The following is a 23,642-nucleotide window of genomic DNA, read 5'->3' on the forward strand; positions in this document are numbered from 1 at the left end:
GTAAATGATTCTTTCCGACATTCATTTCATAGGACCACCATATACAGGCTCCCAGCAATGCCCCCCCCCCCCCAAAAAAAAAAAAAAAAAAAAATATATATATATATATAATTTAATTGTTGCCTCAAGTTTCTCTAAGTGGAAAATATATAGCCCCAACATGGCTGCCAACAATCTTTGGAACCTCCCACAGATCTTTTTGGAAAGAAGCTTTGGACTGTTGTCTGGGTTTTATCCACATGGGACTCTTTCTACTCACCAAACAAAAGTGGTATGTAATAAAATTATGTCAATTCCCTATGTGTGAAAAAGTGTAAGAAATACAAAGTAAATAGGAAGAGATCTTGGACCCAGTCCAGAGACCAAGAGTCAGCCCCTCAAGGGCTGCACCTCCTGACAGAGGTGAAGGAGGCTGACAGGTTTTGAAAACTGGTAGCTTTGCTTTCCATCTTGCAGGACCATCATATGTATGTACCCATCATTGGTCCCACAATATATACAAAATCGCTAAGAACAATGAAAACCATATATCAAAGAAAAATGGATGAACAAAATTTATATTCAACTATCATGAGTGAAAAAAGTGATAAAGATGCATGGAGATGGACTGTACTGTAATGAGAAATAAAATATTTAGATATACAAACTAAGCAGTGCCCTGGTGAAATAAACTATTACTACAAATGTCTTCATTATATATATGCAAATTCATGATACCTCAATATATGACAGTGTAATGTTTGCAAACAGAATACATACATACATATACCAAGGCTTTTTCCCCCTTACTAGGGAGATAGCCCAAAAAGGAAAAGGCATAAAATCGTTCCCACCCATTCCATCCCCGAAAACACTCCACACCCCTCCACCCTCCTTCCCATCTTAGCACCTCCTACCAAACAGAATACAAGCACCTTAAATTTGTAAAGTACAGTCTGGTGAATATCCAAAAACAAACACAATACCTTTTTCTTCTTTATCTGACAATTGTTTTCTAGATGTTCATTCACTGCTAGGTCTGGAGGCTGGTCCCTACGGCTAGAAACAGGCTGGTTACAGAGAGGGCAAACAGGCACTTGAACATCCAATCGGTAGGATTCACTGCAGCTGTGGGCTTCATATTTGTGGTGGTCAATGCTAGTGAAAGATACAAGAGAATAAAGAAAAATATTACATAATGGCAACAAAAGATATACAAAATGATGAAATGTTTCAGACAATCTGTCTGTCTATATACAAAAGGCCTTTTCCCCTTATAAAGGAGGTAGCCAGCCAAGGTATGCACCCACACTCCACCCATTCCACTCCCATCCATCACCCATTTCTTTCCTTTTTATCTTAGCTCCTTGAGGTTGAAGGGTAATTCTTGCCTCCCACCCACTGCCCAGACAAGAAGTAATGCAGCAGGACAGAGCACACCCACAACAGAGCCCCACAGCTTCATTTATATGGCAACCCTCCCTCCTCGTCACCTCATGCAAAATTAAAGACAAGAAATCTCCTTGGACCACATTAATCTATAGACCACTCACATCTATCTCTTGCCTTCTCCCTTCCCTGCTCTACAGACAATGCCTATTACACAAAGCCCTCTTCACCCCATCCATCCAACTCATTCTCTATCTTCCCCTCAGGTTCATTACATCTACCTCTGCTTTCCACACTTTCTACTAGACCTCACTCATTCTTTCAATGTTCCCAAACCATCCAAATATTCTTTCAGTTCTATCTGCCAACTCCCTTTCCACCCCCACTCTCCTCCTCACCTCATTTCTCACTCTATCCATCCTTGTAACCCCCACCATACTTCTCAAACACATCTCGAGTCCAAAGTAAACAAGGTTTGAACTGCAATTCATAACAAATGAAGTAATCAGCAAGTCTTGGAAGTGTGAGGAAATGTTTTTGAAAAAGACAGGAGAGGAATATTGCACAAGGAACACAAGAAAAGTTAAAGTAGCCTATATTTATGTAGATGATTTACTATCAGCCAAGCTGGAGATGAAGGATTACTTAATGGTAAATGAGCTTGATATTTTGCTTAGTAGATAACAGATAAAAATGACTACACAAGAATTCATATAGAGGAAAGGAATTTTGAAAGGGGCACTAGATAAATGTGGAGATTAACTAAAACTACTTTATAGATTTATCAATGGTGAATTAAGGGTGTATGGCAGTGATCATTTGAAAAATTCTGGTATATGAGCAAATTTTAGGTAAACATTTCAAAAGAATCTCTGTGATGGTGGCAACACTCCTACAAAGTTATACCACTGTATTTTGTTTCTATTTTTTTTATACAGAATAAAATAGATAAAATATTGGCAACCTCTGGCAACCCCATTGCATAAAAAAAAACATTCTGTATATTGAAATAGCATCAACATTTTTATAGCTTTTGTTTTTTTGCTACAGAATTGTGTTTATGGAGATATTTGGCAACTCCTCTCACCAGCATACACCACAAAGACAGTGGGCAGGGCATAAGTGCCCTTCAAAAGGTTAAAGTGAGGTGACATCACTCCTGGAGCTCTCACCATACACCACAGTTTTGATTCCTCACCCTGTATTTTTGCTGTGATCATAGGAAAATTAACAAGAAGTAAAAGAGTGAAGCGGCAGAATATAGAGAGGGCCCACGAGTGCCTGAAAAAGAATCAAGGAGGAAAAAAGAGGTGGAAAGCATCCCATTTGCACTCAGCAAGCATCTACTAGCCATGCCCACCTTACATCTCCACCCACGCCACACCACTCACCCTCACCTCACACCTACACTCATATTTACAAGTCTGCCCTCAAAAGAAGAGACAGGATATGAGTGGGAGAGGAAAGTGAAAGAAAACATGGTCAAAGGACAGATAGCGGGGACTACGAGGCTGGGGCTAGCCACGCCCACCTTACATCTCCACCCACGCCACACCACTCACCCTCACCTCACACCTACACTCATATTTACAAGTCTGCCCTCAAAAGAAGAGACAGGATATGAGTGGGAGAGAAAAGTGAAAGAAAACATGGTCAAAGGACAGATAGCGGGGACTACGAGGCTGGGGGATTTAAAAATGGTCATGCAAAATTTAAATCCCCTCTCCTGTAAAATTAATGTTTTTGTTCTTTCTGTTGTAATATCTTTGGTTGTTCTTTATGGATTTTCATTTGAAAGAAAACATCATGTTCTTTATTTTCTACAGTAAAAAAAAAAAAAAGAAAAAAATATTGCAGCATTTTTTTAATTATTCAGAAAAAAAATCAGAGGTATGAATTTGATGAAATGTATCCAATAATTTTTGTTCCCCAGACTCTAAGCTTTCAATTCATACCAAGTTGAATGATGTGGAAGGATTTTCCATTAAGTAATTAGAGCTTCTAGAGCTTCACTATATCTTCATTATATCTTCACTATGCTTTATATATATATATATATATACATGGGAGGAATACAATACCCAGAGGAATTATACACTAATGCAAGGGGTAATTATATCCAAGTTCATAAAAGATGTTTGAAAAGTCTTAGGACAAGTTACCCTATAAAGCAACACAACAATGCCTTAAGGCACATGAGGAAATCACCGAGCTTATAATACTCGTAGGTGGTGAGGTCTTTGAGGAGGCTTCAGCTCAGACATATATAATGAAAGTTTCCAATGTGTCTTCCCAGAGGAGAGCAATTTTACAGAGGAAAGTGGAGTGAACAAAAATTCAGGTTTAGAGGACAAATATAGAAGTGAGGGAAGTGTTCAATTTTTTGGCATCACTGGATGTGAGAAAAGATTCAGGACCTAACAATATCTCAAATAGGATACTTTTAGAATGCAGGAAACAGCTGGTGGACAAGATCCAGTCTTATTAATGATCATTAACCTCTTCGATATGATGACGCCTACTTGAGTATCATGAGGTGTGTGTGGGTATGCAAGAATGCTGGTGTTGTTATCTTGATTATATCTATTTTGTAGTTGTAGTTGAGTGATCCCCGAATTCTGTGAACTGGTTTGATCACAATTTCTGTGTTTATTATTATTCAGACTGAAAGAGAATGAGTAATACAGCAGTGACTTTATATTTCATAATGCAAGTAGTGTGATGCATCATACATTAGGCATCCAATGCTGTGCACGAGAATTTGATTCAAATTGAAGAGGTTAAAAAAAGGAATAGTGTCTCATTTCTGGAAAAGGTTGAATGTGGTACAAATTTACAAAGGTGGAAGTAAAGAGGCACAATGGTGAACTTATGTGTAAGGATTATGAAAGATCAATGGGTCAAATACCTATAAGATATGATAATTTTGACAGTATGGCTTTAGATCTGGAAGGTCATGTATGTCAATCCTTTAAAACTTTTGCTCAAGAGTGATCAATGTGCTGCAAGAGAGGAAGGGCTGGGTGGACTGTGTGTACCTGAATCTAGAGAAGCCTTTTGATAAAGTAGCTCACAGTTGTCTTGTGTGGAAATTGAGGCATATTGAAGGACTAAGAGTAAGGACTAAGGACTAAGACTACTTGAATAGAAGAAATATTTTTTTAAAGTAAGGTACATGAGGACAGTAATAAAGGATAAGATGTCAGAATGGAGAGTAGTGACCAGCAGAGTTCTAGCATCTATAATCTTCATCATCCTCATCAAATGGGAGCATATGCCAGGGAGTGTATTGCTTCACTCACATGCTGGCACCAGTCCCTGCTGTGTCTCTGAGCAAGCTCCCATGCAGCCACCCTTCCCACTCCAAATGGCTCTTGACAGGTTTGATAAACTTGTCCCAGCCATGAATTGTGTGGGCATCTCCTTCATCTCCTCCATCAAGGGTTGTTTCTTGTAGAGACAACTCTATGACTGGGATCAACATCAGGGAAATGTGACACATACCCAATAAGCTGGAGGTGATGTTCACAAATTATACTGGTAACTGGCCTACACTTTGTCTCATAGTTCAGTCTCTGGTTTGATACGAAGTCATTCCAGTGATACCCCATTATTCTCTGAAGGCACTAAGTACCAAAGACATTGAGATTCCTCTTCATGTCAGTTGTACATCAAGATAGGGAGTACAAGTGACTTGAAGATTAGGATCTTAGTCCTCCCCCATAAATATCAACAATACTCTGGTTGAGTGTTGCCATAACACTATGGGTAATGCCAATCCTTCTAAGTACAGTACTTCCAGACATGATCCATCATAGTTGTGTACTACAATATCAAGATATTTAAAGCATTCCAACACCTCAATGTTCTTGCCACATACATGGTCGGTGAAATGGTAAATGAACTTTAATATTTCTAAGTGTAGCGTGTTAAACGTAGGGCTACACAACCCCAAAAATAGATACAGCTTAGATAACATGCTTTTAGAGAAAACTGAGTGCGAGAGAGACTTAGGAGTTCTAGTGAGTCCAGACCTTAGGACCAGGAAACAGTGCATTAGCACCAGGAATAAAGCTAACAGAGCATTAGGTTTCAATGCTAGGACAATAACAAATAGAAGTGCAGAGGTAATTATTAAACTCTATCTAGTGATAGATAGACCCATCCTTGACTATGCGGTACAGTTTTGGTCTCTGTCCTACAGAATGGACATCAATTCACTAGAATCAGTACAGAGAAGAATGACCAAAATGATACATGGACTCATAAATTTACCTTACGAAGAGACACTTAGGCACCTTAACTTACACTCTCTGGAAAGATGCAGAGTGCGGGGTGATCTAATAGAGGTGTTCAAGTGGATCAAAGGCTCTAACAAGGGTGATGCAAACAAGGTCATCATATTAAAATAACAGGGCAGGACTTGCAGTAATGGTTATAAACTGGACAAATTTAGATTTAAAAAGGAAATAGGCAAGAATTGGTTTACTAATAGGGTGGTCGACGAATGGAATAAACTTTGTAACCATGTAGTAAGCACTGAAACTATCAGTTGTTTTAAGAAATGATTAGACAACTTTATGGATAGGGATGACAGGTGGTGATGGATACGGAGCTGCCTAGTGTAGGCCTTATGGTCTCTTGCAGTCTCCTTCATTCTCATGTTCTTATGGACAGGCTGAACTGTGTATTCTAGTATGCCCCCAAATGCCTGGATTTTTGTCTTGGTCCAGTAGACCTGGAGTCCAAGTGATCTCACCTCCCTATGTAGTGACTTGAGAGGTGCAACTAGGACCTCCAATGACCCCACAAGGACAGCACCACTAGAAAAGACAAGGTCAGTGACCTTTATGTTGCCAATAGATGCTCTACAATGACACTGATCGACAACTCTATCCAATAGCTAGTTCATTTAGATGTTGAAAAGTGTTTGGGGTGAGGGCACTCCCTTGCCTCACTCCTCAATTAACAGGAAAGATGCTGAACACACCTCCTCCATAATTTACAGCACTTTCTATCCCGGAGCATAAACCAGACACCAAGTCAATAATCTTTGAAGGAATCCCATGGGTCAATGGAAGATCCCACAGCACCCCACAATGCACTGAGTCAAATGCCTCCTTGTGATCAATATATGTTGCAAGAAACTCGTGTTGAAACTCATGTTGGCACTCCATATAAATATAAAGTGCTAGGATCCAATCATTTGTTGACTTACCTGGCATGAACCTAGACTGCTCAGGCCTCTCGAATCAATCAATCTGTTGCTCCTGGTCTCTCTGCAGAAGACCCAAGACCTCCAGAAACTGGTGACAGCCTCCAGGTGGGACCATAAGTCACTTAGAGAAAAGATGTTTTGTTGTTGTCTGGGGACTGTTAGTGTGGGGTATAGTGCGAGGTGTTCCATGTCTTCTGTACAGTGTTTATATCTGGGGCAGTTGGAATCTGTGGCCAGTCCTATTTTGTATTGGTCCTGTCTTAATGATGGATGGTGTCCTGACTGTAGGCATGCTAGTGTGGTTCTTGTCTGGTGTGGGAGGGATTTCTTTATGGGATTTGTGTCTGGGAGTTGTTCCTTGAGTACACCTAGGTCTCTTAATCCAACACTTGCCTACTACTACTTGTGCAGACATTTGGGCCCAGGACATAAACCCACTTTGGGAATTTGCCCAGGACATAAAACACCAATGTGGGTTTATGTCCTGGGCCCAAACATCTGCACAAGTGGTGGCTGGCTAGTGTTAGATTAAGAGAACTAGGTGTATTGAGTTTAGTGGTTTTAAAGGGCTTGTTTAATTATCAGGGCATGAATATATTTGTATGAGGATGTTTTGGGTGGCTTAACACAAGGATCAGGGAACATAAGGCCAACCTCTGTCACCATAGGCTCACCAACGTAATGGTGGTGCATGTAGATGAATCTGGGCACCTCCCACTATGGAACCGGGCTGAGGTATTACACAAAGGTATGGATAAGACCAGAAAATCCATGGAAACTGTGTACATCACTACCCATCCCAACATCAATAGTAAGGCTGGCAGCTTCACTTGAGCTAAATACTCAGCGGGCATAGCGCTTCACGATTGGCTGTCTCAGCAGGCCAATCAGAACATGGTGTTCTACGCTCATATACCCCCTTGAGCCACCAAATGTGTATATAAACTCTGCACGATCCAGTATGTTCATTCCTTTGAGAAAATCAATAGATGAAACATCAGGAATAAACACTTCACTTCCAGTCCATGTTTCCTTTGCCCTGTTTATGCAACTTGTTCACATGGATTTGCACCCTGTTATTATTCTCAGTGCTCCAATGTACAGTCTTTGTAAATTATGTTTGATTTGTTGACTGTTGGGAACTGTACTGTGGATGCATATTCTAGAGTGATTCTTATGAACTGTTTATAGATGGCTATTAGATTTTATTTTTGTTTCCCTTTAGGTGGATGGAGTGAACATGAGGGGGACCAAGGATGAGATGGATGGGGTGAAAGGGGCTTTGAGCAAGAGGATGTCGGTTGAGCAGGGAAGGGAGAAGGCAGGAGATTGGGGTGAGTGAAGAATGGCTGCGTACAGATGATTCTGTGATGCAAGGGAGTGGCTATGTGTAAATGATATTCTGACACAGCCCGAAGGGATTGCTCTCCCTTTGCTTTTTTCTGCATGAGGGTATGGAGAAGGGGGTCACCAATTAAGTAAAGTAGCCTTGCTATGGATATGCTGTGTCTTGTTGCATTGCTTTTGACCCAGGGCAGTGGACAGGATACAGGGATGACCCATGAGGAGCTAAAATGAGAAGGAGGAAAGGATGGTGGATGGGAGTGGAATGGGTGTGGATGAAAAGGATGGGGGTGGGTATATACCTTTTGACTTTGGCTACCTCCCATTGTTCAAGATATTTATATACAATAAGGGACCCAAAAATGAGCCCTAGGGAACTCCACTAGTAACATTCTCACATTTGGATTTTACACCATTAAGTGACCCCCTATTTTCTGCTGCTGATCCATGCTCTAATCCATTCAAACACTTTTCCTCCTATGCCATGGGCTTTGACTTTACCTAGTAGTCTCTAGTAGAGCACCTTGTTGAACACTTTGCTAAAATTACAGTAAATAACATTGCAAATATCATTGTTACCTGATGTCTTGTAGACATTATTGTAAAAAGATTAGTGACATATGACCTACCCTTGGTGAACTCATGCTGTAAGTCATGAATTAAATTATGTCTCTCAATGTGATCTCTGATTCTATTAACTATCATTGATTCCAGCTTTTAATTTATAACTGACACCAAACTGATTGGCCTGTAGTTGTGCATAGAAGATTTACCACCCTTTTTGAAAACAGGAACAGTTTGCATGCCCCCTAGAAATAGGTTTGAACACTTAGTTTCACTATGAGGTGGTTTTCTTGATTCATAATTGTCTAGGATGACCATTGTTTCTGTTGATTTCTGAGGTGAAACATACATTGTTATTTCCAAGCCACTGATCAAGTTTGTTCAAGTATGCTCAAGTGTTTTTTGCTACTATTTTGTATTTACTGTCCTTGGCTATTATTGTCAAGTCATCTGCATATTAGAGAATGCAGGTGTGAGCAGAGCAAATCCTGAACAGGGCTGTACAGTTGTGTATGCTGCTGCTAACCTCTGATATTCCCTAATCCTACTGTAAGGAGACCACTGGGCCTATACCACCTGTTGTGTGGGTTGTGACTATTGTGACTAAGGGCTTCCAGAGATGACCATTTCCTCCCCCCACCATTACATACCTCTGCTGAAGGATTTAAGTTTGTTATTAGGAAGAACGAACTTACTGTTAATGGGAGAGAAGACCGATGTTAACTGAATTCTCTGTCAGTCTCAGTCATCTCTTCATTCTTAGCATCAACTCCCAGATGAGAATCTAACCTAAAAGTACCACTTGGAGGTGGTGAGGTAACAGTTGGTTTGGTGTCAGTCTGCTTTCATATCTTGCTTCAAGATCTTGGCTCTAGCTCCTTCTTCTTAGGTAAGGTATGAGAGGATTGAGAGGGCAGCAAGAACTTGAAACAGGATTCATTGCAGGTAAGAACCTAACCCACTCTCTATACAGAGTAAACCAGGTGCTGATATTTTTTTATAGTCTGACATTCTACACAAATCATCATATATGGTCAGCTAGAACAAAGTATATCTGGAACTAAAGTAACTCACCAAAATATTTTGTTGCAGAGGTTACAAGTGATGGGCAGAAAATCTGAAATAAATAAATACATCTTAAATATGTGCATATGTGTATGTATGTGTGTGTGTGTATATATACATACATATGCAGAAAACAACAAAGGAAAATAATAGACTATGGACTGAGCACTTTCATCTATTCAGACATCTTCAAAGACCTTGAAGATGTCTGATCTCATATACCCACTCGAGCCTAATGACTACTACGTAAGCATCATCATATGGAAGGGGTTAAAGAAGATCTGCTGCCTTCAGATAACTGGCAATGGTCTCAGAGCAGGTCAACAAGTCATCCAGGGGATGTTGTGCTATCTAGGGATTGTTAGTGGGCCATTGCAGTATGAGGTGTGTGTTCTCTGTGTGGTGGTTGCATCTGTGGCCAAGCTTGGTCTGTATTTATTTACCTAGTTGTATTTTGTGGGAGGAGAGCTATGTTCATAGTGACCCGCAGTTGTATCTTTCCGCATCCAGTTCTTTCTTAAAATCATGTATAGTTTTAGCACTCACTGTTTCCTCTTTCAGTTTGTTCCATGTATCTATTACTCTGTGTGGAAAGCTGTTTTTTTCAGATCTCTTCTGTAACTGTCTTTCTTAAGTTTCTTCTTGTGTCTTCTTGTATTTCTTCATCCCTATCAAGGATTTCCATCCCTTTCATAATTCTGTGTTGGTATGGTACTCTTTTGATGCTGGATGGTGTCCTGATCATAAGCATGCAAGTGAGGTTCTTTCTAGATGTTGGATTTTTTTCTGTAAGGATGTAGGTGAAGTATTGAGTTTGGTGGGTTTGCTTAGTAATCTGAGTGTGTATGTGTTTTCGTGTGGATGCTTTGTGTGGTACAGGTGGGTGGTTGTTACAAATGTTTCGGTAGTATGCTGCTAGAGTGCATATTTTTTGTTCTGTTCTGTGAGAGGTGCTTGTGAGATGTAAAACAATGGGTGTGTAGTGTTAAAGGTTCTGGCATAGAACTGTTCCTGTCATTTTCATGTGGTGTTCTATGGGGTGGATTTTGGTTTCTGTATGGTGTCCAATTGGTGTTTTGCTGCATCCTGTTATTACTCCCAGAATTCCATTCTGTAGTGTTTGTAAGTTGTGTCCATCTTTCTGATTTTTGGGAATCATGCTGTGGAGGTATACTCCAAGGTGGTTCTTACAAGCTGCTTGAAGATGGTTATTAGAGTTTCTATCTGTAGTCCAAAGTCAGTGCTTGTGATAGATTTATGAAGGTTTGTTTTCTTGTTGATTTTTGCTCTTGGGTTTTTGATATATGGGTTCTTTTCCAATGGAAGGGGTTGGTCATTTAAGTTTACTATAGGGTGTTTTCTTTATTCATGGTTGTCTTGTGTGAGCAATGTCACTATTGATTTCTGTAGGTTGGTATTTCTGTTTTGATTCTTGCTGCTACTAGCCTTTCAATCAGCTACATATTGTGGATAGTCTTGAGATTGGTCTGTATGATGTAGGGTTTTCAGGGGCTTTGTTTGGTTTCAAAAGGCTATGCAAGCTCTTTTCTAGATGTTTGTGATTGTTACACCAATGTGTGAATAGAATACATGTTTAACCATCTCACGATGATTCATGTCATTCATTGTAGATAATATAAAACCTATTTAGTAGTGAAGAATACTTACTTTGTGTAAAATTGTATAGGTACATAGCTTCATTGTTTCTGCACAATTATTTCAAATCATTAATCCGATGACGTAAGCCACCCAAAACATGTTCCCTCACCAGCTGTCAAGTGAAACTTATGTTGCTACTGACCCACAGACAAGGCAAACTGGCTGAGAACAAGGAGAAAGAACAAAGAGACCAAGAAAAAGAGAGATCAAGATGAGAAAGAGCTGAGACAAGCAGAATAAGCAGAGTCCCTTAGAAGCTGTGGTGCCACCACAGTTGACTTCTGAATTATGCAAATTTCTCTACTGTCATTACAACAAAATTCAAGTAAACACTCCTTCAGGCCTCTTCAATTGTTACTGAGTAAATCACCAATTTAACACAACCAGTTGGGTTACAGAAAGTTTTATGTTGCTTCGCTGACCAATTTATTTCAGACACCTCCCTGGCTACTAGACGAAGGAAGCTAGGTACAGTATGTCAATGTTTATTCTTTCTCTGCCATTTTCCAACTACAGAAAACTATACAATCTCCAAAGTATTCCCCAACAACCATAAGAATTTCTGTCGAAGAAGGTAGTGTACATCTGTCTCCGTAACTACCTGTTCTCCCAAGGCAACATCAAAGACCCATTCCAGATAATTTATGTTGGTGAGTCTCCTATCAACCATAATCAAGACTCTTCAGTCTGCCCACCATTGTTATATGAAAAAATTTATGTGATAATTGAGATTTAAGATTTTCTTGTTACTGTATTTTAACTTGTGCATTTTCAAGTTTATTTATGTGTTTCCATGTCCCATGCATGTTGTACGTGTTTTCTATTGTAAATAATCAATAATTTTAATGAAGAGTTTGATTACCTACCACATTCTCTGAAACCCCTTGTGCAAACTGCCCAAGGCCACTACAATTTTAGTGTGTAACTAGGAGTACAAAATGTCAGTTTAGGTTCTTTTGGCTGTTTGAGGTGGATGTTTGAGATTTTGTTTGGGCCTTCAGTTCCCAACTCCCCAATTTCAAGTTTGTGGGGCAGACATGCATAACAAAAAGAAGTAGTTAACTAATTTTATATCAGGAACAAAAAAATTATATAATAGTTCTTCACGGTGCAATATTTTCACCATCACAGTTCAGTCTCTTCATGAATCTCACAGTTCTACAACCATAACTAAACACTAACAATAATAATCCAGCACAATAGTTCCAACATAGAATAAGCCTGGCCACAGATTCAAACTGTCCTACATACAACCACATCATAGAAGTTACAGAACACCTCATACTATCAGGCCTCACACTAACAGTCCCTATGCAACAACACAATATATTTCTCAAGTCACTTATGGTGTTGCCAGGGGTAATGAATTAATTGATTAAAAGAAAAATAAATCACAGGAACTGTCTCAGTCTTAATAAAGCATGTATCACAACACAAACTACCTGTATACCAAGAGCTTTTTCTCCCTTATAAGGGAGATAGCTAAGTCAGAGGCATGTACTTATTCTGTTTGTATTGTTGCCACAGTACAGCTTTGAAAAATGTATAATCGCATACAAAGGATCTGAATATATCGTGAATATATTGTATTACAAACACTCCAATTCATGTATTGTGTTTGTCCCAAAATTTGCCTTTATGATAAAGCTCTACTTGGAGGATGAACAGCTTGTTTAAATATGAAGGCAATTCACACATGGGTCCCATAGGGCATAAAACAAAGGGAGTGGTCAGTCTGAGCTTGAATCTCTCATTCAAATTCTCTGTGAATGATTTATAATTTATTTTTGGTGTTTTATGCATATTTCTTAACATGCTTATACAGTGTAGAACCTACCATGGCTCCCATGAAAGCTCCTAATTATGATGAATCTAAGAAGAATGTTGTGAGGGTTTCAATTGATCTGAAAAAAGAAGAGACCATACCTAAACATGAAGACAGCATACATATAGCTGATCTCACAAGCATGTTTGATATATATTTTTTTCATCAAAATGGACCTAAGTAAGAAAGAAGAAATTAAGAGCAATTGTGAAGAAAATCCTGGAATGAGCGATAAAGCTATGGAATCATTCAAGGTAAGCAGGGGATGATTTGAAAATTTTGAAAGAAATTATATTCTGAGCTGCAAGGCATACGGAAACTGCCCTCTCAGATTGAAACTGGTGAAAAATTGATCAAAAAATTTAAATAATTTTGTCCTCCACAAAGTTATATTTTCACTTATTCTGTTTAATTTCTTGTTTAAATAAATTTCTTATTGTCTTCTACATGAAAACTATAATTATTCTGTGTAAAATATGTACTGGTACACATAATCCCAATATTGAAATCAAATAAACCCCATGAAGATAAGCAAAAGATACATACACATAAAATGCCTTCTGCTGATTTCCGAAAAAAGCAGTACATATTTTGACTTATGTTGTTTACACGTGTGTAACATGGCTGAGTTCTTATGTTCAGGTATGATGCCTGCATTAAAACACCCTCTCCACTTGGAAATGCCTACTAGAATTGTGTGTTTCATTAGCTGCCATTATGGTAGTGCTGCTTCTGTGACAGTCCCTAGTTCACCTCTGCATCTATTTTCATTGTATCTTTCTATTACTATCATTACTTGCTATTCATGTCACTTCTTGTTTTTCCTTGATTCATGTATACACCTAGGTCTCTTAATCCAACACTTGCCAACTCCCACTTGTGTGGATATTTGGGCTCAGGACATAAACACACTTTGGGAACTGGCCCAGAACATAAAACACCACCAATTCCCAAAGTGGGTTTATGTCCTGGGACCAAACATCCACATAAGTGGCAGTTGGTGAGTGTTGGATAAAGACCTAGGTGGATTTCATAATCTATTCATCCATACAGTGAAACACCACTTTGGTCTTCTGCAACTGTCTGTAGGTCTCTCCCACAATCTTGCTGATACGAGTATGTCTGCCAGGTGACAGGTCATCTTATATCAATACTCCAAAATCTTCCTCCTCTTTTGCTTTTCTAATGGGTTTACTTCTGTAAGGCCAGGAATTTAATTGAGTATTATTTTTTCGTTTTTTGAAGGTCTACATGACTTATCAAAGCTCATGGCGGGAGAGTGCATCTCTCACTCCATCCCTCCATTACATCATGGGCAGCAAATTCCTAAATTCTGACTAATTGGGAACCTTCAATTTAGTGAGGGAGAAAAATTCCCACCACCCAGTTCAGATTCCAACAGAGAAACATTTTTAAGGGTTTTAGATCACCTTGATACTCCAGCACAAAATGAGGTAGTGAACCTTAGCTTAATTTATGAAGTGGTAGATGGGAACTCTATCAGGGGTGCAAATGTGAGCCCAAAGCACCCAGAATAAAGTGCATGGTTATGAGACTTGCTGATGAAAACCCAACCTGTCAACAGGTATGTACAAAGATCTTACTGGAAATATGGAGATATCTGAAGTAGTTAGGCAATCATATCATAATGAGACTCGCTGATGAGAATCCAACCTGTCAACAGGGACAAAGTGGATTAGGGAGTTTACATATACACCAGAACCAAGGAACATAGTGATTCACAAGTATCCTATGTATCCAGATGTAAAAATGAATTAAATTCTTAAGTGAAATGCAAGGGATTGTGGCTGAGTGTTGCCTTCTTTCAATGATTAAATTGGTGGTTGTAATAGGTTAGGTGATAAACGAAGTGGGAAGTCTATCCCAGAATAGAATTCCTCCAAGTGCTAAGTAGGTAGTGGTATCATGGTATATAATAAAGATCAGTAATCTCTATGTGAGGAATAGTGACACTTGAAAATAATACGTCCTCCAGTAAAGTGGATTAAGGTGGCTGGAAAGCTTAGCAGCATAAACCCAAAAATTCAGTTGTGCAGTCAAGAGTGCCAAATACTCATCCCCCCACACTACTTCTTTATTATGTTATTCTTGCCCTGAAGTCCATTGTAAGATTTTGCATCAATTGTCTATGTATAATGGTTCATAATTATAGTCATCAGTTGTAGGTCCATGATAATTATGGAGGTGGGTAAAAGGAATCAGGAAAAGGAAGCGAGCATACGCGTTCAAGTGTTACATTCCTTCCCCCACGCTAACTCCTTCCCCTTGGTTAAAATTATGTGCTAATTTACCATAATAATATTGTACTGTGTATAGCTTAAGAAGAAACTGTATGTTGTAAGTGTTGAGGTGAATTAAAAATTAAGTTGTCTCATATAGTAAAATCGAATATGAATTATACTCGAGTCTTCTTTCCTCCACTCCCAATTCAGTGACTGCAACATAGTATCTAAAAGAACTAGGAGGTAGAATAAAACTTTGTGGTGTCCATGAAATACTATGTGTTCAAATATAAAATGTCTTTTGTTGTTGTGATGGTGGCAGCGGATCATGATTAAGTAACTTCCGAATATCAATAAAAAAAAATTCAGTAAATGTAGTATTTCACAACTATACCCATATATCTATATAATTACTATCTTATCCATGGTATTCATGACCTGACATAGTTTTAGTCTCATGAGAGTGTGATTTACTTCCCACACCATTAGAGAAACACTGTCATGTCCATTGGGGTACTATATATTTGATATAACAGCGGTGGGTTTAATGCCCATTCGTTAATTATCCATTGTAGTTACCATTTTGGCACTACACTTCCCAAAGAGTAGTTTATGGATTGTGCATGTATTTACCTAGTTGTCTTTTATGGGAAGGGGAGCTACGCTCGTGGTATCCCGCCTTTGTATCTCGCAGTGTCTAGTGTGTGTATTTACCTAGTTGTATTATATGGGAAGGGAGCTATGCTCGTGGTGACCCGTCTTTGTATCTTTCAGCATCAAGTTTTTTTCTTAAAATCTTGAATACTGTTTGCACACACTGTTTCTTTATCTAGATTATTCTGTGTGGGAGGCTATTTTTTTCAAATCTCTTCTACAGTTATTCTTTTTGAGTTTCTTTTCTTGTCCTCTTATTTTTCCATTATCACTTTTTAGTAAATCATTCCTATCAAGGATTTCCATTCCTTTCATGATACTATAGTCAGTAACACCTCTTTCTCTTCTCTGCTCAAGTGTTGGTAGTTCCAATTTGGACAATCTTTGTTCGTATGCTAATTTGGAAAGAGATGGTGCCAACTGTGTCATTGCTCTCTGTATTCTTTCTAATTTCTTTACATTCTTCTTAGTGCTGGGTGTCCATAGTGTCGCTATGTATTCCAGTTTTGGTCTTATCAATGTAACTAATATTTTTTTAATCATTTCTTCATCCAAATAGTCAAATACCACTTTCATTGACCTTAATAGGTTGAAGGTTTCTCTGACTATTTTGTTGATATGTTTGTCTGGTGTCATGTCTTTGCTGATTATTACTCCAAGGTCTCTTTCTGAGTTCCCTTTTTTGATTTTTCCACCAATTTTATAAAAAAAAAAAATTATATTCTGTTTTCACTTCCCACTTTTGAGTCAATTTCCAGATTTTGTCCAGGTCTAATTGTAATGATTCACAATCCTCCTCTGTTCTTACTTTCTTTAGTATTTTTGCGTCATCTTCAACGAAATTCATATAACACTCCACTCCATTTCATCTATATACATGGCAAACATGATTGGAGCCAGCACTGACCCTTGCTGGACATCACTTATAATTTCTTTCCATTTTGAGTATTTGTCTCTAATTACTACCCTCATTCTTCTCTCAGTTAGGAAGTCTTCCATCCATTCCAATAATCTACCTCCGATGCCACCTATTGATTCTATTTTTCTTATTAATTTGTGTGATACCCCCTGTGGTGGGGGAAAAGAATACTGCCACCAAGTATTCCCACTTGGATCGTAAGAGGCGAGAAGAAAGGGACGGGGATTGGGACTAGGCATCCTTCTCCTTGTAGCCCCACAGGGGACATTCCTAAATGAAAAAGTAAAGGCATAAGAGGGTCTGGGAGTTTTCGGACCAGCGCCCTGAGGTTTGGGTCTTTTAATGTGCGTGGATGTGGTACAGATGGGAGTAAAAGGGAAGAGATAGGTAGTATGTTTGTGAGAAGAAAGATGGATGTGTTGGCTTTGAGTGAAACTAAGTTGAAAGGGAAGGGTGAGTGTAAGTTTGGGAGTGTAAGAGGGAGGTTATCAGGAGTGAAGAGAGGGTGAGGGAGGGAAGGGGTGGCTATTCTAGTAAGTGAAGAGATAGGTAAACGTGTAGTGGAGTGGAAGGAGGTTTCCTCAAGGATAATGTGGATGAAGGTGAAACTGGGAAAGGAGATGTGGGTCTTTGTAAGTGCATATGGGCCTGGCAGTGAAAAGAGTGTAGAAGAAAGGGAGGCCCTTTGGATAGATTTAAATGAGTGCATAGAGGATTTAGGAAGAAATGTCAATGTAATAGTACTGGGAGACCTTAATGCTAGGGTGGGAAATGGTCCAATCGATGGAGTGGTTGGGAAATGTGGAGTTCCAGGAAAGAATCGTAGTGGAGAGTTGATGGTGGAAATGTGTCTAGAAAGAGTTGATGATAGCAAATACAGTGTTTCGGAAGAAAGTCAAGCATAAGTACACATGGGAGAGGGTGGTGGAGGGAAGGGTGGTAGATAGAGCGTTAATGGATTATGTAGTGGTAAATAGGATTATGATAGGAAGAGTTAAGGATGTACATGTGCTAAGGGGAGAGGGTGGGGGAATATCAGATCATTTTTTGGTGGAAGGTAAGTTGAGAATGGAGGATAGATGGAGAAAGAGGAAAGGGACAAAAGGTAGGGAGGTTCTTAGAGTGAACTCTTTGAATGAAAAGGAAAAGGAGAAGGAGTACGAAAAGAAGCTGAAGGAGGAGTGGAAGGGAGTGAAGGATCGAGTAGAGCTAGGTGTGGAGGAGGAATGGGGATGGTTCAAGGAGGGAGTCATAAAGTGTGCAAGGATGGTGTGTGGAACAAGAAGGACAGGAGGAAATAGAAGAAAGGGTAGTGAATGGTGGGATGAGGAAACAAAGAAGGTTGTAGAAGAGAAGAAGCGAGCTTTCACAGATTGGTTACAAAATAGGACGAGGGAGTCATATGAGAGGTACAAAGAAAAGAGAAGTAAAGCAAAAGGTAAAGGAGGCAAAGAGGAGAGCAGATGTGAAATAAAGAAAAGAGAAGTAAAGCAAAAGGTAAAGGAGGCAGAGGAGAGCAGATGTGAAATGGGGTAAGAGTATGACAGAAAATTTTGAAAGTAATAAAAAGATGTTTTGGAAATAAATTAAGAGAGGAAGAGGAGGCGAATCAAGTTGAGAAGAAAAGGTAAAAGGTGCAGATGGAGAGATGATAATGGAAGAGAAGGCAGTAAGGGGAAGATGGGCAGAATATTTTAGGGAGTTCCTATATGTGAAGGAGGATAGGGAGGGAAAGATAGCTGCAGTGGGAAATGCGAAGAAAATGAGTGATGAGTGAGGAGAATGGAGGAGAAATAAGGAAGGATGAGGTGAAGGCAGTTGTTAAGATGATGAAAGCAGGTAAGGCACCTGGTCTGGATGGATGCCATGCAGAATGTCTGAAAAAGGGAGGTACAGTTATGGTGGACTGGCTGGTGAGGTTATTTAATGTTTGCTGGAGAGAGGGTAGAGTGCCGGAGGACTGGAGGAGTGCCTGTATAGTTCCACTTTACAAGGGAAAAGGGGACAAGTGTGAATGTAGTAGTTTCAGAGGGATTAGCTTGTTAAGTGTAGTTGGGAAGGCTTATGGGAGGATCTTGATTAAGAGGATGAGGAGAGGAACAGAAGGAGTAATTGGTGAGGAACAGTGTGGATTTAGGATGGGTAGAGGTTGTGTAGATCAGATCTTTGTGGTAAGACAGATATGTGAGAAAGCTATAGAAAAGGGGAAGGATGTTTTTTGGGCTTTTATGGATCTGGAAAAGGCTTATGATAGGGTAGACAGAAAGGCACTGTGGGAAGTTATGCAGATATACGGGATAGGAGGAAAGCTTCTGGGAGCTGTCAAGAGTTTTTATGAGAGTAGTAGAGCTTGTGTCAGGATTAGAAATGGAGAGAGTGAGTGGTTGATTGATTGATTTATGAAATTTTTGGCTCGAAGGCCAAGCGCTGGAGCCAGTAGGCCATTCAGCGCATATTTATCTCATATAGATAAAAATTCAAGTAAAACAGTAAAAACAATAAACATTCACAAAAACACATCACAACAACATACACTCACAAGCACTCATATACACAATCTTAAATTTCATAAAATAAACCAACGTCTTTCAAAAACTTTACAACATTCTTCACATGAGCTTCCTCCCCTAAAATTTGTTTAAAAGATAAATTTGTTAAAAAAAAATTGCCCTGCGCTTATTAGAGAATGCAGGGCACTGAATTAAAATGTGTTTTATTGTAAAAACTACTTGGCAATTGGGACATTAGGGGGCCAGCCTTTCTGTTCCACTTGCCATCAAAAATTTATGGGTAATGTAGGAATGGCCAATTCTCAATCTTGTTAGAACAATACTTGACCTTCTGTCCAAAGAAGGACACTTCCAAGGGTTCACCAAGGGGTGAATCTCTTTTAACTTGTAACTACCGTCCAGCCTTGTCCATTGTTCTTGCCACTTTTCCATTGTATAACGATGAATTACTTGTTTGAAGTCTGTATGTGGGATCTTTTGGTCTGTTATATGGTTGAGCCTAGTGGCGGCTTTGGCTGCAGCATCGGCCTGTTCATTTCCAGTGATACCCACATGGGACGGCACCCAGCAAAAGTTTACTTTTATTTTCTTTCTGTTGTTAATGAGAATCAACCAGTCCTGTATTTCTTGGATTAAAAAGTGACGAGGTAATAATGTATTTAGAGAGGATACAATGCTCATGGAGTCTGTGAAAATAACGATGTTCTTATTACATGGAACAGAATTAAAAACAAATTTGCGGGCATTGCTGACTGCCAGCAGTTCAGCAGTAAAAACAGAGCTAAAATGAGGCAACTTTCTCTTTAAAACTGTGCTATCAGATACAACAGCACAACCAACACCATCTTGGGATTTTGATTCATCTGTATAAATAAAAATTGAATCAGCATGTACTGATAAATGTTCTAAAAATTCGCTTTTTAGCTCTACAGCAGTTCTATTTTTCTTGTTCTTAAGAGGACATATTACAGTGGGGCATCGGTTCCAAGGAGGGAATTTGGGAGGTGTGATCTCAGCAATTGTATTAGGAACAGATCCTACCTTCTCTGTCCCAACTTCACATCTCACTTCTAAAGGTTTCGGCAGAGTACTTTTCCTTGGAGCTCTGTCTACCGGCTGCTTTACATATTTGAAGTTTGGATTCTGTTGTGATGTCAAGACACGAGATATATATCTAAGGCTTAATTCCTCCCTGCGAATATAGAGGGGAGGAACTCCTGCGTCCACATACAAGCTATCCACTGGAGATGTTCTATAGGCTCCCAAACAGATCCACAAAGCCATATTGTGGACTATATCAAGCTTCTTTAATGAAGTTTTACATGCCGATCCATGAATTTGACATCCATAATCAATTTTGCTAAGGCACAATGTTTGGTAAAGCCTTATTAAAGTTATGCGATCTGCTCCCCAGTTGAAACGAGACATTACCTTTAGTATATTAAGTCGCTGTTTAACAGTGTATACAACCTCGTTTATGTGATGAGTGAATGTCAACCTTTTGTCCAAAACCAGACCCAAGTATTTTACTTGATCTTCATACGGTAATATGACACCCTCTTAGAATAGTGTTGGTATCTCTTCCTTGCGTCTTAGTCTGGAAAACCTTATGGTTTTTGTTTTTTCAGCAGAGAATCTGAAGCCCCTGCTAGCCCATGCTGTTGCTAAGTTAATAACCTCTTGAATCTTTTGGCCTGTTTCTAATGTTGTTGATTTGCTGCACACAATAGCGAAGTCATCAGCATAAGCCAATCCATGAACTCCTGCAGGAACTTGTTCTAACAAACTATTAATGGCTATGCTGAAGAGTGTAGGACTCAGAACACTTCCTTGGGGAATCCCTTCCTCTTGAAGATATGCAGAAGAGAAAGAAGAGCCCACTCTGACTTTTAGATAACGGTCAGACAAGAAATCCTTTAAACAATTGAACATATTACCCCCGATACCCCACTCTGCAACTTGCTTCAGAATGCCTCCCTGCCAGGTAGTATCGTAGGCATTTTTCAAGTCAAAAAACACAGCGATGCTCAAGTTCTGAATTGCAAAGGCATTCTGAATCTCACGAGTGATAAAAAGTAAGGGGTCCAAAGTGCACTTATTTCTTCTAAATCCAAACTGTCGGTTAGATAGGAGATTTTTAGATTCCAAAAATCAAACTAAACGCATATTAACCATTCTTTCATAGATCTTACAAATGCAGCTAGTGAGAGCAATAGGTCTGTAACTTTGTGGGTCATGAGAGTCTTTTCCTGCCTTTAAGATTCCTATGATAATTGAAGTCTTCCAAGATTTAGGAGATCCAGAAGACCAAAATTTGTTCAGCACATTTAAAAGGAATTTCTTCGACGATATGGATAAGTGACCATGGAATAAAGAATGTCATCCTCTCCAGGAGAGGTTGGGGAGGATAAAGATAAAGCATGATCCATTTTATCCAAGGTGAAAAGAAGATTATATGCCTCCGAGTTCGTATTGGTAGGAGGAATAATCGTGGTCTTGGCTCTAATTCTTCTGAAATCATGTGAATAATGTAGTGGACTTGAAATATCAGCATAATGTCTTCCAAAAGCCTTTGCTACTTCTCTTGTATCTGATATAAAAGAGTCACTTATCTTCAGAATGGGTAAAGGAGATGGAGTAAACTTTCCTTGTAATTTTCGAATCCTATTCCATACTAAGGTAGGGGAAGAGTCATATTTCAATTCGCTAATATATTTAATGAAGGATTCCCTCCTTGCTTTCTTGAAGATTTTCTTCTGCTTTGCTCGAGCTCTTCTGTACGTTATCTTATTGACTAAACAAGGATATCTCCGATATCTCTTATAGCAAGTTCTTGTAATCTTTCTGCTTAAAGCACATTCATCATTCCACCAGGGGACTACTGGGCGTTGAGGTTTACCAGCTGTCCTAGGAATGGAAGAGAAAGCACCAGAAAGTATGATGTCTACCAGATAATCATATGCATCAGAGTTACTACAAAAATCACTAGTCTTATGATTAATCTCTGTGGATCTCCTAAATAATTCCCAATTAGCCTCTCCTGTCTTCCATTTAGGTAAGCAAGAGGAGGGAGTGTTCTTTAAATATTTGATATGGATAGGCCAGTGGTCGCTACCATGTAGATCTTCATCTATTGACCAACTGTGGTCTAATCTTAAGAATGATGAACAAATAGTTAGGTCTATAGCAGAACTTGAGTTGTGAAAGACATCAAACCTAGTTTTGGAACAGTCATTCATCAAAATGACATCGTTATTATCAATAAATTCTTCAATTATATTGCCCCAGGGGTCACACCTTGATTCACCCCATAGAGGATGCTTGGCGTTAAAGTCACCCATTAAAATAAAAGGCTCAGGGAGCTGGTCAACCAAAGATTGTAGGTCATTTAACTCAAACTGACGGGGGTGGTTATATATGTCTAGGAGTCGATCTTCCAGTTCAGGTTCCAAATACAAAGAACATAAAGTGATCCATTTAGTGGTAAAGATTTGTACAGTACTTCTGTGGTTTACAGATTTCTTAATAATGATACCAGTACCTCCATGGGCATGGCCCCCAATCATAGGAGGAGATCTGTAAAATTTATAATTAAGTCCAACATTAGGGGATAAATCGGCAAGCATAGTTTCTTGGAGACAAACAGCAGACACATCATGTTCTTTAAAGAGAATCCGAACCTGCTCTCAATGAGAATTAAAACCTTGAATATTCCATTGAATTATGGACATTATACTGTTTTCTTTTTCTTTTTTGGGTCTACTGGTCTGGGAAGAGAAGTCTGGGAGAGAGAGGGTCTACAAGATGGGTTCTTTTCTAATTTCTTTGCTTTGACGTTGGAGGAGCAAAGACAGAGATAATAATATTTTTATCATAAAAAGGTATATAAAAGAATGACCATGAGGACCTACTGGTATGGGATGAAAGATGAACAAAAAGCCATAATAAAAAGTTGAAAAAGAAAAATTGGTACCTGTGTTGCCACTTTTTACCAATGTGTTACTTGTGGATTATCTGTCACTACCTTTTAATTTAAATTTTGATCAATTTTTTTATAGTTAAGTGTATTTAAAATGTTTTGTAGAAAAAAACCTAACCTAAGCTAACCTGACCTAGGGGGGCTACACCCAACCTAACCTTGTGGGTTATCTGACACAATAAATTAAAAGGTGGCGACAGATAATCCACAAGTAATGCAAAGATAAAAAGTAGGATGCAACTTACAAGTAGTATATAAAAAAAAAAAGGAGGTATAGTTTTCCCCTTGTACCTG

General features: G+C 39.0%; 1 protein-coding gene across 3 annotated transcripts in view; it reads right to left on the minus strand.

The window, feature by feature from the left end:
- LOC143026577 (AN1-type zinc finger protein 2B-like) overlaps positions 1-23,642 on the minus strand; it is a 44,131-nt gene that overhangs the window by 5,134 nt on the left and 15,355 nt on the right. The window contains exons 1-3 of one of the 3 annotated variants that reach the window (XM_076187210.1): positions 11,228-11,267; positions 9,569-9,611; positions 966-1,137 (exon numbers count right to left, since the gene is read on the minus strand). In XM_076187210.1, the coding sequence (XP_076043325.1) occupies positions 966-1,137; positions 9,569-9,611; positions 11,228-11,252 (240 nt within the window). In that variant the 5' untranslated portion in view covers positions 11,253-11,267. Of the gene's footprint in view, positions 1-965; positions 1,138-9,568; positions 9,612-11,227; positions 11,268-23,642 lie in introns of those variants that run through there. The other 2 variants (XM_076187209.1, XM_076187211.1) reach the window with 2 other exon arrangements.

This window comes from Oratosquilla oratoria, chromosome 6 (genome assembly GCF_046742065.1).
Source record: "Oratosquilla oratoria isolate Oo_2021 chromosome 6, ASM4674206v1, whole genome shotgun sequence".
Classification (NCBI taxonomy): Eukaryota; Metazoa; Arthropoda; class Malacostraca; order Stomatopoda; family Squillidae; genus Oratosquilla; species Oratosquilla oratoria.